This window comes from Protomyctophum parallelum, assembly GCF_964188405.1.
Source record: "Protomyctophum parallelum genome assembly, chromosome: 15".
NCBI lineage: Eukaryota > Metazoa > Chordata > Actinopteri > Myctophiformes > Myctophidae > Protomyctophum > Protomyctophum parallelum.
The window spans coordinates 25,143,477-25,159,851 of NC_139710.1; the positions used below are offsets into that span (position 1 = coordinate 25,143,477).

Consider the following 16,375-nt stretch of genomic DNA (forward strand, 5'->3'; position numbering starts at 1 on the left):
ATGACATGCACAATAGAATTACAAATTCTTTCTTTCTTCATAATGGGAGAATTGGCACTCAGAGCCTAAACTGGTGACCACCAGGTGGCGCTGAAAGAGTACAGTGGCAGCCAGGTCTATGGACTTTTAATGTTTGTGTAGAGCACTTTAAACAGAGTGGCAGCCAGGTCTATGGACTTTTAACGTTTATGTAGAGCACTTTAAACACACATTACCAGGCACCACTGTCAGTGAGCGGACATGCGTCCGTGTAAGAGAGGGGGGTGTGAAGGGGAGAGAGTACAGTACTTAAAACCTGACTCCTATTGCTACACAAACCCTCAAAGGGACTCAACGTAGAACAGAACCCGATGCCCAACAGACCAGCGTTCCATACTAGGCCCTCCTCCTCTCAACAACCACTCTGCCCACAGATCATGGCCCTGCACGGCAACAAGCCCATCCGCCTGGTCGGCTTCGACAACAACGGCAGAGCGCGCCAGTCCAACGTGGTCAACCGGCGCGTGCCGCTGAGCGGCGGGGGGGGGCAGGCTGCCGCCGCGGACCCTCTGGTGCGCCGCGAGCGTCTGCGGCGGCTCAAGATGGCCCGCCTGCAGCGACTGAGGCAGCGGCAGCGACTGATGCTGTCCACAACGACCACGCTGCCCCCCACCACCACCACAGCGGTGCCCACCACGCCGCAGACCACCACGTCCTGGTACGACTCGTGGGTCATCGGCGAGGGGCAGTCGTCGACCCCCGGCGGCTTCACAGACTCCATCTTGGATTACAACTACGAGTACAAGATAGATGACTATTGAGAGGTTCACGCTAAAACGTCAACGTGGTTTTCACTAGTGCAGCGGTTCTCAACCAGTGGTCCGGGGACCCACCGGTGGTCCTCGAGGGGGTTCCCAATGTGGTCCCCAGCTAAATGGAGAGTTGGTAACCAAAAATGGACCTTTGTAGATCTTGAAACGTTTCATTTTACGCTCTCAAGAGTTAAATTATTGTTAAACATCTGCATTACTTAATTTACAAGTACACAATTAGAGAATGTAGAATAATTGTTTAATATATGTTCACGTTTGCCTGTTATCTCTCCGACGATAGCCTACAGCACGAATGGAATTGTCTTATGCAACGATAACGAAATATTCTACGCCTTTAGTCCGAGAGGCTAAATCTCATCACATGGTCCGTGAAAAGGGTTGAAAACCATTGCCCTAGTATAGTGCACACATCCATGAAACTGCCTGGAATGTAAATTGAAAATTTGAAATGTTTAAATGTTTCCAAGCCAACACTGGGTTTACATTGTGTTGCCGTTGGACAGAAACCTCATATCTCCAGATTTCACTTCGCTGATTTTCTTCGTCGCATAAATACGTGGTACAATCAATGCTATTTGACAATTATTTTAAGTGAAAGTATTGGATATACAAGGTTTCCACCCGACAGCGGCTGAATTAGAAATAAATAACATTATTTTCTCCCAATTTTGACCAATCAAGAACACACACTTTTCCCCCATAAGAATTTATATTTACATTATTTTTTATTATGACAACAAAGCCTTTGTACAGTATTAACAAACACAACATGGTCTATAGAACATTGGAGACGGATAACCAGTTTTGCTTTTAGAGTCAGCTTTTGGAAGATTTTTTGTTTTTTTTAATAAAAGGCTCATAAAACAAAACGTGTCTTGTACTCATTGAAGTTGTAGTAAATGTGATATGATAGATAGCACTCCTGTAAACCTCATCAAAACACCAGAATACAAACATATGAACCACTTGAACCCCTATTCGGTGAATAGGAGATCTACGACTGAGCTTGTAGATCTGCTACGTGTTTGGTGAAGCGATTCCGTGGAGACTGAAAAAGTACAGTTGCAACTCGGGTCCATTTGGACTAGGAAGAGAGGGTTTAAGTGGTTAGAACTTGGGACAAGTGCAAATGTGTTGGCAGGAACCCTTTTGGTGTTTTAAACATTATGTTAGAATTTAGCTATTGGAAAAATAGCAGACCTACAAGCTCGTAGCGCGCCACTCGGTGGCGCGCTACGAGCTTGTAGGTCTGCTATTTTTCAAAAGTCGTGAAAACGTGGCGCAAATCTTTGAATATATATTTCAGAGCAAACAATTTTATAACTAAAATATTGGCTTCTGGGGAGGTCCCTGGAACTATATATTTTGAGATGGGGGTCCGTGGCCCAATAGAGATAATTCTGGGGGTCCTTGACATGAAAAAGGTTGAGCACCACTGACATAGAAACATGGGTTTTTTCAGAAAAATTTAGAAGCCTTTTTTTAATTGACCTCAGTCCAAAATGGGTTAAGAGCCGTTGACAAAGTATAATGGAACAGTAAGTGCCAACTTGTGTAGTTTTCGATATATTTACGCCCCGGCTAACGATGCGATCGACTGTGGTCCAGCTGACACTGAGGACTGTTTTTGGCATGTCGTTTACAACAGTGGTTCTCAAAGAGGGGGGGGTTCCAGGGAGTCCCCCCAGGTCATACTTTTTTTAACCCCTTCATCAGTGGCTGACGTTCATCTCGCCATCGTCGTCGTTGTCATTATCGTCGGGGGAGAAAGCAGAGAAGCTGATTGGCTGGCATTGGAGCGTCCGCAGGTTGACCAGACAGGCGGTCTGAGTGCTGCAGAACTCTGGGACGGTCACCAGAAGAACCGCCTGTCCCTCTGGACCTGAGCGGGGTGGGGGGGGGGGACAAAGACGCTCACTATTTTCACTGTGCAACCAAGTGTAACCCGACGAAATAAACTGTAGATAGTTGACTAGTTGATTTAGTCAGTTAAAGCTAGACTACAACTTTTCACATGACTAAAACCTAAATGAAATTGTATTCATAACTAAAACAAAATCAATGTAGAGTAAAAGTTAAGCACTAGGACGACACAGGGACAAGCAGGTAAAGTAACGTAACAAACATGGAGGCATCGCCACTGACCTTGGACGGTTCTGCACTGAAGGGAAGGGGCGCTGCCGCTGAAGTACACATGAGGACACTCCTCTATGATGAAAGGGTCTTTCTGGTAGAACGGGTAACAACCTGACAGCACGCACACACACACAGACACACGGTCAACACAGTGCCGCCCATGACAAACTGCGTTCTGAGCTTGTAGATCAGCCACGTTTGGAAAAAGTGCCCTACCTTAAACTTAACCCATTTTGACCTGAGATCAGATTCTAAAAATGTCTTCTACATCCTGACAGTTTTCTGAAAAAGCTATGTTTCTGTCAGTCGTTCTTAGCTAAAGCATAACATAATGCTAACACCAAAAGGGGTTCCCGTCCCAAAATGGGTTAAACTTAACAGCATGCCCAAATGAGGGACACCAGGTTCAAAGAGAAAAGTCCTATGTGATTGCATTAAACAACGTTAAACTCACTTTGCCACTCACTTCATTCATGCATGTGCATATACCCTCTGTTGTACTCAAGTTCTATGTGGTTTTACCCAGAGTGTCGGGTGCGGTCGGGGGCCAGATGTCTCAGTTCTATGCTCGGTGCATGTGGTTTTACCCAGAGTGTCGGGTGCGGTCGGGGCCAGATGTCTCAGTCGCAGAGTGTCCTCCAGGATGTCCAGGTGGTCGTCCTTGCTGCTGTACTTCTGGATGTCACTGATGTTCTGGCCCGACGTGCCCAAGAACCTGCAACGGAAAAAACACCACCACATGTGTGTGTGTGTGCGTGCGTGTGTGTGTGTGCGTGTGTGCGTGCGTGTGCATGCGTAAATAGACATTGCAAGGAACCATTCTTGATATTTTTACAATTACAAAAAGGCTCAGGTTGGGGTTAGAATGAAACCTTAGACATTATGTTTAGAGATTCGAGATAAGAGTTATGCCCGATTTGCACGCTGGAGACTTGCACCGGTAGCTCGCAGTGCGTTGCATGAGCTTGTAGAGCTGCTATTTTTAGGCTTTAGGTTAGGGTTAAAAAGAAAATGGAAAGAAAGGAATATATATATTGTTCATAAAACTGCCACCTGTGTGTGCGCGTGCGTCTCACCTCACTCCATCCATGCTGGCCTGGTAGGGGTTGGGCACCAGCTGCAGGGTGGGGTAGACGGAGGACAGGGGGAACATGCAGCGGTGCAGGGGCTGCTGGGGGAGCGTGTAGTTGGTGGGGTCATGATGTCCTGGCATCACATCCACTGGGACAGAGCTCTGAGAGGGGACACACGGACACACACACACACGATAAAGCTTTGGATTAACAATTCTACAACAGGTCGTTAAGAGGAAGCTATCTGATTGGTTGAAACAGCCTTCTAGCCAGTGGTTTAACCAGCACTGTTCACCACCTAATCAAAACAAAGAATTCAGCTGCTCTGTTCTCCCAGAGCGCTAGCAAACTCGGTGGCTAGGCTAGATAGTTTCTTTGGACATTTGTGGTCGTAGTGACTACATCTGTCATTAAAGAATTAAATTAAATTTATTTTTTCAGCGATTCTCTCCGTTTTAAGGGTAACTGTTGTAGAATAGCTTCCTGTCGTGGCAATAATCACGTTAAACAACACCCTCTCGTGTAATATTGCTTAATTAACCCACTAAGACCTGAGAACAGATTCTACAAATGTCTCTATAAAAAACCTGTTTAAATATCAGTGGTGCTCAAACTTTTTCATATCAAGAACCCCTAGAATTATATGTACTAGCCCTTACCCGTTGTAAGATATTGCCCCTGTGCCCTGAGTGCGTTTTCGCATTTTTTTTCGCCAATAAATTCATTATTAATTAATAAGTTGTTGAAATGGAAAAAGGGCTTTGTTAAGACCTCCATATTATTATGGTCAATGCCTGTGTGAAAAGTGGTGAGTGATTGGTGTAGGCAGTGAGGAGCTATGGCAGTCACAGTGACACGTGATTATAGTATAATTATAGTATGATTAGGCTGCCGACCTCAATCTCAAAATATTTTGTTCCAGGGACACCCCCCCCCCCCCTAGCCTGGTGAAACCACTCCCCCTGCTGGACAACATTTGCATTCTGCCAGAAGGGTGACTACCCGGTCACTAAATTAATGGCTGAGAGAGAGAGAAGAGCAGTTGAAGGAACGAAGGGGCCTCACCACCAGCTGCAGCAGCATCTCGTCAAGCAGACGCATGGCCTCAACACTGCCAGCTTGGGTCTTCTTGGTCAGGTACTTGGGCTGAAGACACACAAACAGTTATTTATTGGTCAGGTAGTTGGGCTGAAGACACACAGTTATTTATTGGTCAGGTACTTGGGCTGAAGACACACAGTTATTTAATGGTCAGGTACTTGGGCTGAAGACACACAAACAGTTATTTATTGGTCAGGTACTTGGGCTGAAGACACACAGTTATTTAATGGTCAGGTACTTGGGCTGAAGACACACAAACAGTTATTTATTGGTCAGGTACTTGGGCTGAAGACACACAGTTATTTATTGGTCAGGTACTTGGGCTGAAGACACACAGTTATTTATTGGTCAGGTACTTGGGCTGAAGACACACAGTTATTTAATGGTCAGGTAGTTGGGCTGAAGACACACAAACAGTTATTTATTGGTCAGGTACTTGGGCTGAAGACACACAAACAGTTATTTATTGGTCAGGTACTTGGGCTGAAGACACACAAACAGTTATTTATTGGTCAGGTACTTGGGCTGAAGACACACAAACAGGTATTTATTGGTCAGGTACTTGGGCTGAAGACACACAAACAGCTATTTATTGGTCAGGTACTGAAACAGATTTATATGTGCTGGGCCTGAAGAGAAACAAAGTAGACAGCTGAACCAGTCCAGTATACACACTACTGTGTATCATTCATTATAAAGCAAAATATCTCGTGAAAACAATCTCATGAAAACGTTGGTGCTGTTCTATATACGTAGCCAAGCAGTTGTAGAAATCAAAAAAGGTTGAAGCTTTAAACTTTTTTATTTTAGGACATTTCTGAGAACATTCATGTTAAGGGAAGATGCTTCTAAACGTATATCTAAAACTGTATTCTATTGCTAGTTTAGAAGTTTGACCACTTCAAATCCGGTTTTAATCTTAATATCACTAATGACCGAAATTATGTGCTGTTTTCGGTGCGCGACAAGCTTCCATAGAAGACATGCTGGTTTCCATGGAATCCGAATGACTGAAAACAGCGGTGGCGACTGCATGAGAACTTTAATAGACGCTCTCAGGTTGCGTTCAAACAAACAACTGAACTCGGTTATTACCGACCAGCTGGCCCTCCTCAGCGCAGCAGGTGGCTGGCGCTGTTTAATTACTGACTCCCAGCGCCGAATGTCGGATTAGATAAATTCTTCGGCTACGTGTGTGCCGAAGACAGGACGCTGTGCGTGTTGCGTTGGGACTGTGGCATCCTGAGCCTCGGCCTTTGTGTCATCTTTACAAAATCACAAGTTCCTTCTGACTGAAGTCATGGAATAAATGTGATTGTACATCGGCCTTTTTCACTATTTTGCATATGAGAGGTACAGTATAAGTGTTTAACATGGCTGTTAACAATTTTACTATATTATTAATACTTCATGACCATAGGTGAAGGTAGGAATGAAGATTGCTCGGTAGACAGAGAGCTTTGCCTTCTGCCTCAACTCTCTTTTCGTCACAACAGTGCGGTACATTGACTGAAATACCGCCCCCTGCCGCTCCGATTCTCTCCGGCTGATCTCCTTCTCCATCCTCCCCTCGTGAACAAGACCCCGAGATACTTGAACTCCTTCACCTGGGGGTAATGCCTCATTCCCTCCCTGTACTGTCCTGCATTGTCCAAAAGGAAAAAGGACACTCACCTTAGTGGTGGCCTCCTTGTCCTGGGTGTCTCGGCTCAGCAGGTTTCCAGCCAGTAGGACCCTGGAGATGGTTGCGGCTCCGCCCTGCTCGCCCTGACCGCCCAGCTGACCCGTCACCATGTCAACCAGGAGCTGAAGGCCCAGCATGCTGTCAGCGCGGGTACTGCCCAGACCCAGACCCGAGGCCAGCAACACAAACCTATACACACACACACACACACACAATGCAATGTCACTACCAAGTAGGGCTGTCACGATTACACATTTAAGGTGACGATTAATTGTGTTTTTTTGCATTGAACATTGGAATGTTACAATTTGTATTTCAGTTGGCTTTGTAATCACTTTGTAATCACAAATGAAAAATGACAAATAACTTAATTAAATATACAAAGAAATCAGACACATTTAATAATAAAAAGAAAACTCTACAAGCTTACAAGCGTCACAAAGTCAACTTGTAGTTCTGCCATTTTGGAGAAACAAATAATTAATCGTTAAATGTATGGACATGGACGATTATGCTAAATTAATTGTGATTATCTCAAATAATTCCATTAGGCAATTACGTGATAATTGTGACAGGCCTACCACCAAGTAGAGCCCTGCATCGGGAGTGGGTTCCCAGTTTCCCACGGTACCCATGGGTGCCGGGCCGGCGCAAATCTCGCGGGCGGTATTTAAATACCTGCAGTCAGGAACAGGCGGTCGAAGTAAATCCTGCGGGGCCCCCAACGATATCCTGCTGCACCCTCCCTCCCGCAATAAAGCATGTACAGTATGTACAGTACAGCACCTGGAGCATGCGTCATTCGCTCTGGGTCAGGGTTGGACGTCTAGCGATTGGAGTTATGCCAGATTTATACTCGGGTTGCACGTCGGTGTCGCGCATAGCCGACACCGACTCAGACTCAGCGTGGCACATTGTGAGCTGGTAGATGGATGTACTATTTTTGGCTTTTGGATTAGGGTTAAAAATGACACACACACACACAAAACAAATTGTGTGGCATTCATAAAATGGGTCGACCTAAAATGTCGATGTCGATCCTCACAAGCCTAGCTCAGAGCTCTCGCCTTTGGACCACGGGTTCATGGGTCCGATCCCGGGGCACCGCCAACTCAGTGAATGAGTAGCACTGCTTGGGTGCAGCAAGTCGTGCGGGAAGTACTGGGAGCTGATGGTGGGTGTGGCGCTCCACCTCAGCAATCCATCTCTCCCAGGGGTCTATAGCGCATTGTAACGGGGATAGACTCCATCTCCCAGGGGTCTATGGCGCATTGTAACGGGGATAGACTCCATCTCCCAGGGGTCTATGGCGCATTGTAACGGGGATACTCCATCTCCCAGGGGTCTATGGCGCATTGTAACGGGGATAGACTCGATCTCCCAGGGGTCTATGGCGCATTGTAACGGGGATAGACTCCATCTCCCAGGGGTCTATAGCGCATTGTAACGGGGATAGACTCCATCTCCCAGGGGTCTATGGCGCATTGTAACGGGGATAGACTCCATCTCCCAGGGGTCTATAGCGCATTGTAACGGGGATAGACTCCATCTCTCAGGGGTCTATGGCGCATTGTAACGGGGATAGACTCCATCTCCCAGGGGTCTATAGCGCATTGTAACGGGGATAGACTCCATCTCCCAGGGGTCTATGGCGCATTGTAACAGGGATAGACCATAGAGTATTAAAAGGATAGAGACTAAACTGGCGCGAAGCTCCGCCCCCTCCGCTATTCATGTCAGTGGAAGTTGCTCAGTGGCGTTTTGAAGCACCCGGAAGGCTGCCGGAAGTACCGTCTATTTCCGAATTTTTTGTCTTTTTTTTTTTAGACACCAAATTTTGGTGTCCGGAAGTCCGGAAATGCGGAAGTGCAGCTGGGCTTTAACATTGGGCGCTCGGTTGCACAGGGTTTCCTCGTCAAGAATCCACGGGTCCGCCTGCAGTCCTTCCTCCTACCACTAGGGCCCAGCGCTTCAACATTGGAGTGCCTAGCTGGCCCATTGGGATAGACTCACGCGTGTTACCGACAATAAGCCACTCCCGACCTACTCCTTCAATAATGCAAACGTGTGTGTGTGTTTGTGTGTGTGCAATGCATGTGTGTGTGTTAGTACCTGTCCTCTTTGAGAGCAGGTCTAGGACTCTGCACAGGCAGATCAGCGGTACAGTAATCCTCTACTGTAAACTTCCCATCATTCTTCTCTGCTCCGTATATGGCAATCACACTACCTGAGGGAGGGGGGGGGGGTTTACAAATGAAAACTACATCTACCATCTACTTACACCCAAAACCTTCTGGAATCAATTGGCATAACGGCCTCAACGCATGGCCTACTTGTGCGCAAGTAGAGTGCGCAAGTACTGCTTCTTGAAACTTAGTTACGTCACCATCAACAGCCAATAAGGGACCACCATTCGTACCCCGACATACATACATACCCAGCCGATCACCAAACGTACCTTAGTTACGTCATCAAGAATGGTGGTCCCTTATTGGTCGGTGGACAACGCTGACATACATACATGCCCATTGGCCGGTGGACAACACCGACATACATACTGTGACGGCCCCAGGGCCTATGTCAGGGTTTGTGTGTGCTTTACTAATACTAATCTGTATTCAGTGCGATGAGACCTGGTTGGAGAGTGGTGGCAATCAAGGATTGGAGGCAGCTGGCCAGTGCCTCCAATCACTATAAAAGAGCTACCTTGCCTGTGGTTCTTTCTCTTCCACCTGGGCCACACCCGAGCATGGCCACACAGGGCATATTGTTTGTTTGATTCAGTTCTCAGTTTGTGGTGGCAGTTTAGTTTCCCTGCCAGGTTTTTGTTGGAAACATGTGCTTTATCTACTTTAAAATTAATGATTCCATTTAATAAACTTTACATTTTTGCATTCATCCCATGCTTGTTTCCGTTCTTTGTTATGGTCTAAGAGCTGGACCTTAACAAACTGCGACCCAGCCGATCGCAGTACTTGCGCGCCCTGCTTGCGCAAGTAATGATGATAAATGAGGCTTTAGTGCTGATCAAATGAAGCCGACAGTGGACGCGAACAACAGACTCACCTGTGACACATTTGTGTTTGTCAATTTTTCCCTCCAACTTGATCCTCTGCAGCTCATCCTCCAGGATCAGCTCGTCTGTGTCACTGGTGTACTTGGTGCGCGCGGGCTGGGGCAGCAGGTTATGCTGGAAACAACAGGGCAGGTACATTACCTAAACACCAGTTGTGTACTTGGTGTGACATACACATACATTGAATAGTAAACCAGTGGTGCGTGTGGGCTGGGGCAGGAGGTCATGCCGAACCCCAGACAGATACAGTACATACTAAGCTGTATTCCAATCGGCAACAGCCCCTTTGTGGCCGTCTTATTCTCTTGGTTTGACACAACACACCCTGCACATATCCTATACGTTTATATACTCTGTACTGGATCCACTTCCTTCACTTTCTACACTCTTCCCCATTGCTCATAAGAGGTTTTACCCTCCCTCTCTTTTCTTAATCTGTATTCAAAGTGTTTGTTGAAAACGTATGTCTTTGTTAGATTTTTTTCATAAATGAATGCCCCGTTTTGTGAGAATACCGCACCAAAAGTTGCGATAATATCCCATCAACAAGCTTACGAAATTTACGAAGAAAATGTTGAATATAGAGATAAGAGGTTTCTGCCCAACAGCGACGTTATAGTTTCACAAATGACATCAACGTATTTGGGGTTATTTCGCGACCTCTGACCTCCTCGCTGATCTCCTTCACGATGGACGGCTGCAGCTCCATGTGCTTGAACAGAGTTCCCACAATGCAACACTGCTCCCCTGCCTGCAGATGCAGATCACACAGTTTCCTGATGCACACGTCCTCTCCTGCAAGACACGCACGTACATGCGCGCACGCACACACAATGAAAATCGAATAACAGATTTATGTACGTTTTTCCCAGTTCCAATCTGCTGCTGTGCCAGTCAATCAAACGAAGCTATGGGAAAATTAACCGGAACAGGAAACAGATATGACACCTTCTGTAAACCTGGGACTACAGCCATGCACAGAGCCTATTCTGTCCATTACTTAACAAAAATAGCCCATCTACAATCTCACACTTTTATGTTTTTTCTTCTAATCGATTATTTGATTATTAGTCTGATTAACCGTTGCACCCCGGCCAACCACAGATGTGAAGGGTCTTATTCTACACAGACGGTGTGGTGTGCGAGTGTTTCGCTAGAAAGCAGAACAGAACCCGCCCCATCTCTGCTAGGCCCTCTCCATTAAGGCTCCTTTTCCACCAAAAGAACTTGGTTCTAAAACTAGTTCCGTTTTACATTCTTGTTTGGAACCTTGGTGCTTTCACGGAACAGGTGGCCATTTTTTTGGTTCCAGTTCTGAACCAACTGGTTCAATTTTAGGCTGAACCGGTTCAACCCCTCGTGGAAAAAGGGCCAAAGAGCGTTTTGCTACAAAGCGGAACAGAACGCAACCCATCTCTGCTAGGCCCTCTCCCTAAAGAGCTCTTTGCTACAAAGCGGAACAGAACCCAACCCATTCTCTGCTAGGCCCTCTCCCTAAAGAGCTCTTTGCTACAAAGCAGAACAGAACGCACCCCATCTCTGCTAGGCCCTCTCCCTAAAGAGCTCTTTGCTACAAAGCAGAACAGAACCCAACCCATCTCTGCTAGGCCCTCTCCCTAAAGAGCTCTTTGCTACAAAGCAGAACAGAACGCAACCCATCTCTGCTAGGCCCTCTCCCTAAAGAGCTCTTTGCTACAAAGCAGAACAGAACGCAACCCATCTCTGCTAGGCCCTCTCCCTAAAGAGCTCTTTGCTACAAAGCGGAACAGAACCCAAACCATCTCTGCTAGGCCCTCTCCCTAAAGAGCTCTTTGCTACAAAGCAGAGAGAACCCAACCCATTCTCTGCTAAGCCCTCTCCCTAAAGAGCTTTTTGCTACAAAGCAGAACAGAACGCAACCCATCTCTGCTAGGCCCTCTCCCTAAAGAGCTCTTTGCTACAAAGTAGAACAGAACGCAACCCATCTCTGCTAGGCCCTCTCCCTAAAGAGCTTTTTGCTACAAAGCAGACAGAACGCAACCCATCTCTGCTAGGCCCTCTCCCTAAAGAGCTCTTTGCTACAAAGCGGAACAGAACGCAACCCATCTCTGCTAGGCCCTCTCCCTAAAGAGCTCTTTGCTACAAAGCAGAACAGAACGCACCCCATTTCTGCTGGGCCCTCTCCCTAAAGAGCTCTTTGCTACAAAGCAGAACAGAACGCACCCCATTTCTGCTGGGCCCTCTCCGTGAGCAGAGGCCTCATCTGCATGAGTCTGGTGGCGTAGATGTGAGCGTACTGCCGGTTGAAGTTCCTCTCCCCGATGCGGTAGGCCTCACAGCAGGGGGTGTAGGCCGGCAGCACCCTCTGGAACACCTCGGCAGCCTCGCGCTGCTGCTCGTCACCGTCCGGACGACACAACAGGGACGGACCCCCCTCCTTGTGGACACTTAGGTCTGAGAACATGACTGGGAGAGAGAGAGAGGGGACATCACACCATTGGGGACAGTCTGTCTGAAAGCGCTTACTTATCTCCAAACTTAACTCACAAAATGAGAGAATGTATGCTTTCAAGTAGCCCCTCTCGGAACCCCCTTGGTCAGCTCAATCTATCGTGCCGAACCCATGGGGTCCCTGTTCGGAAATGTGTTTTCTTATGCAAATGATAGAACGCAGACATAAATACCATCGGAAATGTCGTTTCTGCGGCGTTTGAGTGATTCTGAGAACTATAGGATACAACGGAAACCGCTGCGAATCTTCCTGTGCCACGGAAGCCGTTAAGTATTTTTAATCTGTGTTTGACCGATTTGGAAGCTTTGATTCCTCTCTTCCTTCCTTGTTTATTGACATCCCATTGTACCGCCTAGCTGGCTAGCTAGTGGCTAGCTGCCGTCCCTACGTATCTGCCTCTGTTCTGCTTTGTCGTAGCCAGCCACTAGCTAGCCAGCTAGGCGGTACAATGGGATGTCAATAAACAAGGAAGGAAGAGAGGAATCAAAGCTTCCAAATCGGTCAAACACAGATTAAAAATACTTAACGGCTTCCGCGGCACAGGACAATTCGCAGCGGTTTCGTTGCATCTTATAGCTCTCAGAATCAGAATCACTCAAACGATCAGAATCACTCAAACGCCGCAGAAACGACGTTTCCGAAGGTATTTATGTTTGTGTACCACGTAGCAGGTTAGCGATGGAACAGGACCCAATGGTATGGAGCCTCAAAAATGTCAGAAACTTCACTACCATTGGTTTCTGACTTGCAGGGCTATAGCTTTCAAGTACTGTGTATATTTATTTGAATGTTGTACTACTACTACTAGTACTACTACTACTACTAATAATAGTCTAAATGTTTATATATAGCCTACATATGATATGAAAACTAAAATGTCAATGTAGTAAAACATCCTGTCAAATATATAATTATATCATTTAGCCATACAAGAAGACATTCCTTTATGCCATGAACCTGAACCCAGAAAGTAACTGAGAACCGTAGAAAAAACATAATCAGAATAATAATAATCTTTCCAGGGCTGCACGAGAACATGAAGTATGATTTCATTATTTAAGAAAGTTGTATTTTATTCTGGCCAAAATGTAAAAGGTGGTTTGTTTACCTCTTTATCAGCTACTGTACAGTAGACAGGTAAGACAGCTACAGTATGAAAGCATAGTGCTTCATCATTTATTATGAATATGTTATGAATATGTATGTGAAAAATAGAAGATCTACAAGCTCGCGACGCGTTGTGAGCTTGTAGATCTGCCTATTTCGCCTTTCCTTTTTGTACTACTGTAGTACAAAAAGGTTTAAATTAAAACGACCTCCTTCATGCATGTAGTAGTACTACATTGTAGTACTACTACATGTAGCCCCTTTCGGGACCCTACATAAAGCTTTTCTGAAATTTTGATGAGTTTTATGTTGGGTCCCTGCTCACTACTGTATTTTCGTATGGAAATCCCTGGACGCGGATGTAGAAATTCTCTCTAAAATAGGATCTGCGGCAAGTGACGGCATTATTTTCCTTGAGTTATTCTGAATTCGGGAACTTTAAGTAGCTATACATCCCGCTGCTAATATCTCCTGTGGCGCGGAAGCCGCTAAGTATTTTTAATCTTTGTTTGACCGATTTGGTCGCTTTATTTCTTCTTGTTTGTTTACCGTTTATTGTACCGCCTCCCGGTGTGCGGTTGGCTTGTGCGGCTATGTCCCTGCCTCTGATCTGCTCTGTCATAGCTATAGCGCCACTAGCTAGCCAGATAGGCGGTACAATGAGGTGTCAATAAACAAGGAAGGAAGAGATTAATCCAAGCTTCCAAATCGGGCAAACATAGATTAAAAATACTTAACGGCTTCCGCGCCACAGGAGATATTCGCAGCAGCATGTATGGATACTTATACTTCACATATTCAGAAAGCCTCACACTGAATAATATCGTCATAGAGCGCGGAGAGCCGCGAAACATGTTGTTTATGTTTTAAAATGGGTGCGTCCCATGTGGCATGGTAGTAGTGCAACAGGACCCCATGGACTGGGTCGAACAAAATGTCAGAAACTTCAGTACCATTGGGTTCTGCTTGGAGGGCTATACTACATGCATGAAGGAGGTCGTTTTAATTTAAACCATTTGGACAACAGACGTAATGTTATATTATTAAACATTATGTTTAGACAACTCACCTGCTTAGAATGAACGGATGATGTGTTGGTCACTCTATGGTTGGTCAACAGGTTGAGTTATTATTAATATATTGTTATTATTAGACTCAGATTGCAATCCGCTCTCCTTCGCAGAGCATCCAGAGTAGACTAGTCTCCCGCGAAATCAGCACTGCAGCGTCGCACAAATAAAACGTCTGGTCGCGTTGAATTCGACGGGGCAAACCCGCAAACCATGGGACAACAAACACTGGTGGGTGAGTATTTACCTAAGGTATTTACTGCCACCAAGTGGTTGACAAAGGTTACAACATGTAGTAGCTTTCTTAGCTCAACCCCTGCATTTTTTGGGCATCCTAAACTGGCAAAGTGGTCGAACGAACTACAGTACCAGAAGAAATACCACTTTATTACTTAAAATATCATTGCACAGACGAAAAACAGTCTAAGTCCACACTATTGATCCATAATGTATAAATTATAGATAAGGGTTCAGGACAACGAGGCCTTTTCGTGGAGGGGTCAGAATGAAATTTGAACTTAAGACTGTTTTTCGTCTGTGGTACTCAACTCAACTGTCCTGTCTTTTGTGGTGATTAGTGTGATTGTAACCATTGATGGACGGATTTGATTGATTGATTGATTGATTGATCGATCGAATACTTCATTAACAGTTTGCAAAAAGTACAAAGGTAGCCTACAGTTATGAAATAATGATAAAAGGATAACACAAAAAGCCCTGTTCCCGGGTTCCATTTCCTTTGGCGAGCTAAAAGTCGTGTCTAGGACAGTTGCAACAGGTGCTCTTTTAGGGCGGTTTTGAAGCATGGTAGTCCCACTTATTGATTTCTGTTGGTAGAGAACACATTTGGCATAATAGTAGCCTAGAATTAATTTATCACCCGCATGTGAAGGTCCCTCTGGTGTTGTGCCTTGAAAACCAGGCCCATGTGCTAATGAGATGGGGCATATAATTATATATGGGCTGGGGCCCCTGACTACCAGGGTCCAGGGTCCTTTGTCTACCAGGGGCCCTTGACTTGACTACCAGGGGCCTTTGGACATGATGCTCAATGACAATGTAGTAAAATAAGTAACACTCAAATATGCACTGTAGGCCCAGGATCAGCTTTGTCGTCACATCACAGGTGTACAGGTGTGTAAAAGAAGAAGAAGAAGGTGGGTCCTCAGCCTGTACAGTACAAGGCTCCTCCTATTTGGCTGTGCACTGTGACAGGAATCCTGTAAACAAATCTAGTACAGGGTGTGGTGGAGCCAAAAGTAATTTGTTTATTTTGTTTTGTTTTATTTAAATGAATGGTGTGGCCTTGTTAATAACAATGATGTCTTGTCAAAGATAATTGGCCCTCGGGGGCACCTGTGAGTCTTGTTTTGTCAATACATGTTATTCTATTTTTTATCTTTTGGGGAAAACAGAAAACAGCAGGTACCTGTCACATTTGAGTTTTTTTGTTTGTTTGTTTAAGAAACTAATGTAGTCACATTGATCAGGTAATAATAATCTACTGAATTGAACAAGGTGGACCCTCTAAACAAGTGTAGTGGCTTTATTGGGTCGTCCACTCATAGTGAACAGTTTTTGTATTGAGTTGTGCTTGAAATTTACTGTAATTCTGAAAACTTAATAAATACGTCAATCAATCAATCAAACCGTTGTGCTTTACTTAATTTTCTAGTGCATAACTGGTGACAACCCCTAGGCCTAGGGTGTGTTTCACATCCACAAACACAAGACGCAAAACTCTTAAATGGCATTTATTTATTTCTCTTTCTCGATACAATAATACAATGTAATTTACACCAGCACATATTATCTCTGAAATAAC

The 16,375-nt window shown here is 45.4% G+C and overlaps 2 protein-coding genes across 8 annotated transcripts in view; one reads left to right on the forward strand and one right to left on the reverse strand.

Annotated features, from left to right (window-relative positions):
• The window catches only part of aebp1b (AE binding protein 1b), a 41,675-nt gene extending 39,815 nt beyond the window's left edge, over positions 1–1,860 (forward strand). For all 5 annotated transcript variants that reach the window (XM_083784892.1, XM_083784893.1, XM_083784894.1 and 2 more), the window contains exon 23: positions 414–1,860. In XM_083784892.1, the coding sequence (XP_083641018.1) occupies positions 414–800 (387 nt within the window). In that variant the 3' untranslated portion in view covers positions 801–1,860. The remainder of the gene's footprint in view (positions 1–413) is intronic.
• A 118-nt stretch (positions 1,861–1,978) lies between these two features.
• On the reverse strand, positions 1,979–14,682 carry pold2 (polymerase (DNA directed), delta 2, regulatory subunit). Of its 3 annotated transcripts, XM_083784898.1 has the most exons (12): positions 14,550–14,682; positions 12,085–12,327; positions 10,550–10,677; positions 9,873–9,996; positions 8,919–9,033; positions 6,797–6,995; positions 5,087–5,167; positions 4,025–4,182; positions 3,536–3,663; positions 2,958–3,059; positions 2,512–2,694; positions 1,979–2,479 (listed from the first exon to the last, which is right to left on the reverse strand). In XM_083784898.1, exons 2-11 carry the CDS (start codon positions 12,323–12,325, stop codon positions 2,525–2,527), a joined length of 1,446 nt encoding a protein of 481 aa, XP_083641024.1. In that variant the 5' UTR covers positions 12,326–12,327; positions 14,550–14,682; the 3' UTR covers positions 1,979–2,479; positions 2,512–2,524. The 3 variants fall into 3 exon arrangements, with proteins under 3 accessions (XP_083641024.1, XP_083641023.1, XP_083641025.1); XM_083784897.1 differs by having other exon boundaries at positions 1,979–2,694; XM_083784899.1 differs by lacking the exons at positions 12,085–12,327; positions 14,550–14,682 and adding an exon at positions 12,024–12,040 and having other exon boundaries at positions 1,979–2,694.
• Between the last annotated feature and the right edge of the window lie 1,693 nt (positions 14,683–16,375).

Coding starts and splice junctions, on each gene's coding strand:
- pold2 (XM_083784898.1), bottom strand. CDS start 12,325: ATGTTCTCAGACCTAAGTGTCCACAAGGAGGGGGGTCCGTCCCTGTTG. Junction 5,168..6,796: donor ACAAGGAGGCCACCACTAAG/GTGAGTGTCCTT, acceptor GTGTGTCTTCAG/CCCAAGTACCTGACCAAGAA. Junction 3,664..4,024: donor GCCAGCATGGATGGAGTGAG/GTGAGACGCACG, acceptor TTTCCGTTGCAG/GTTCTTGGGCACGTCGGGCC.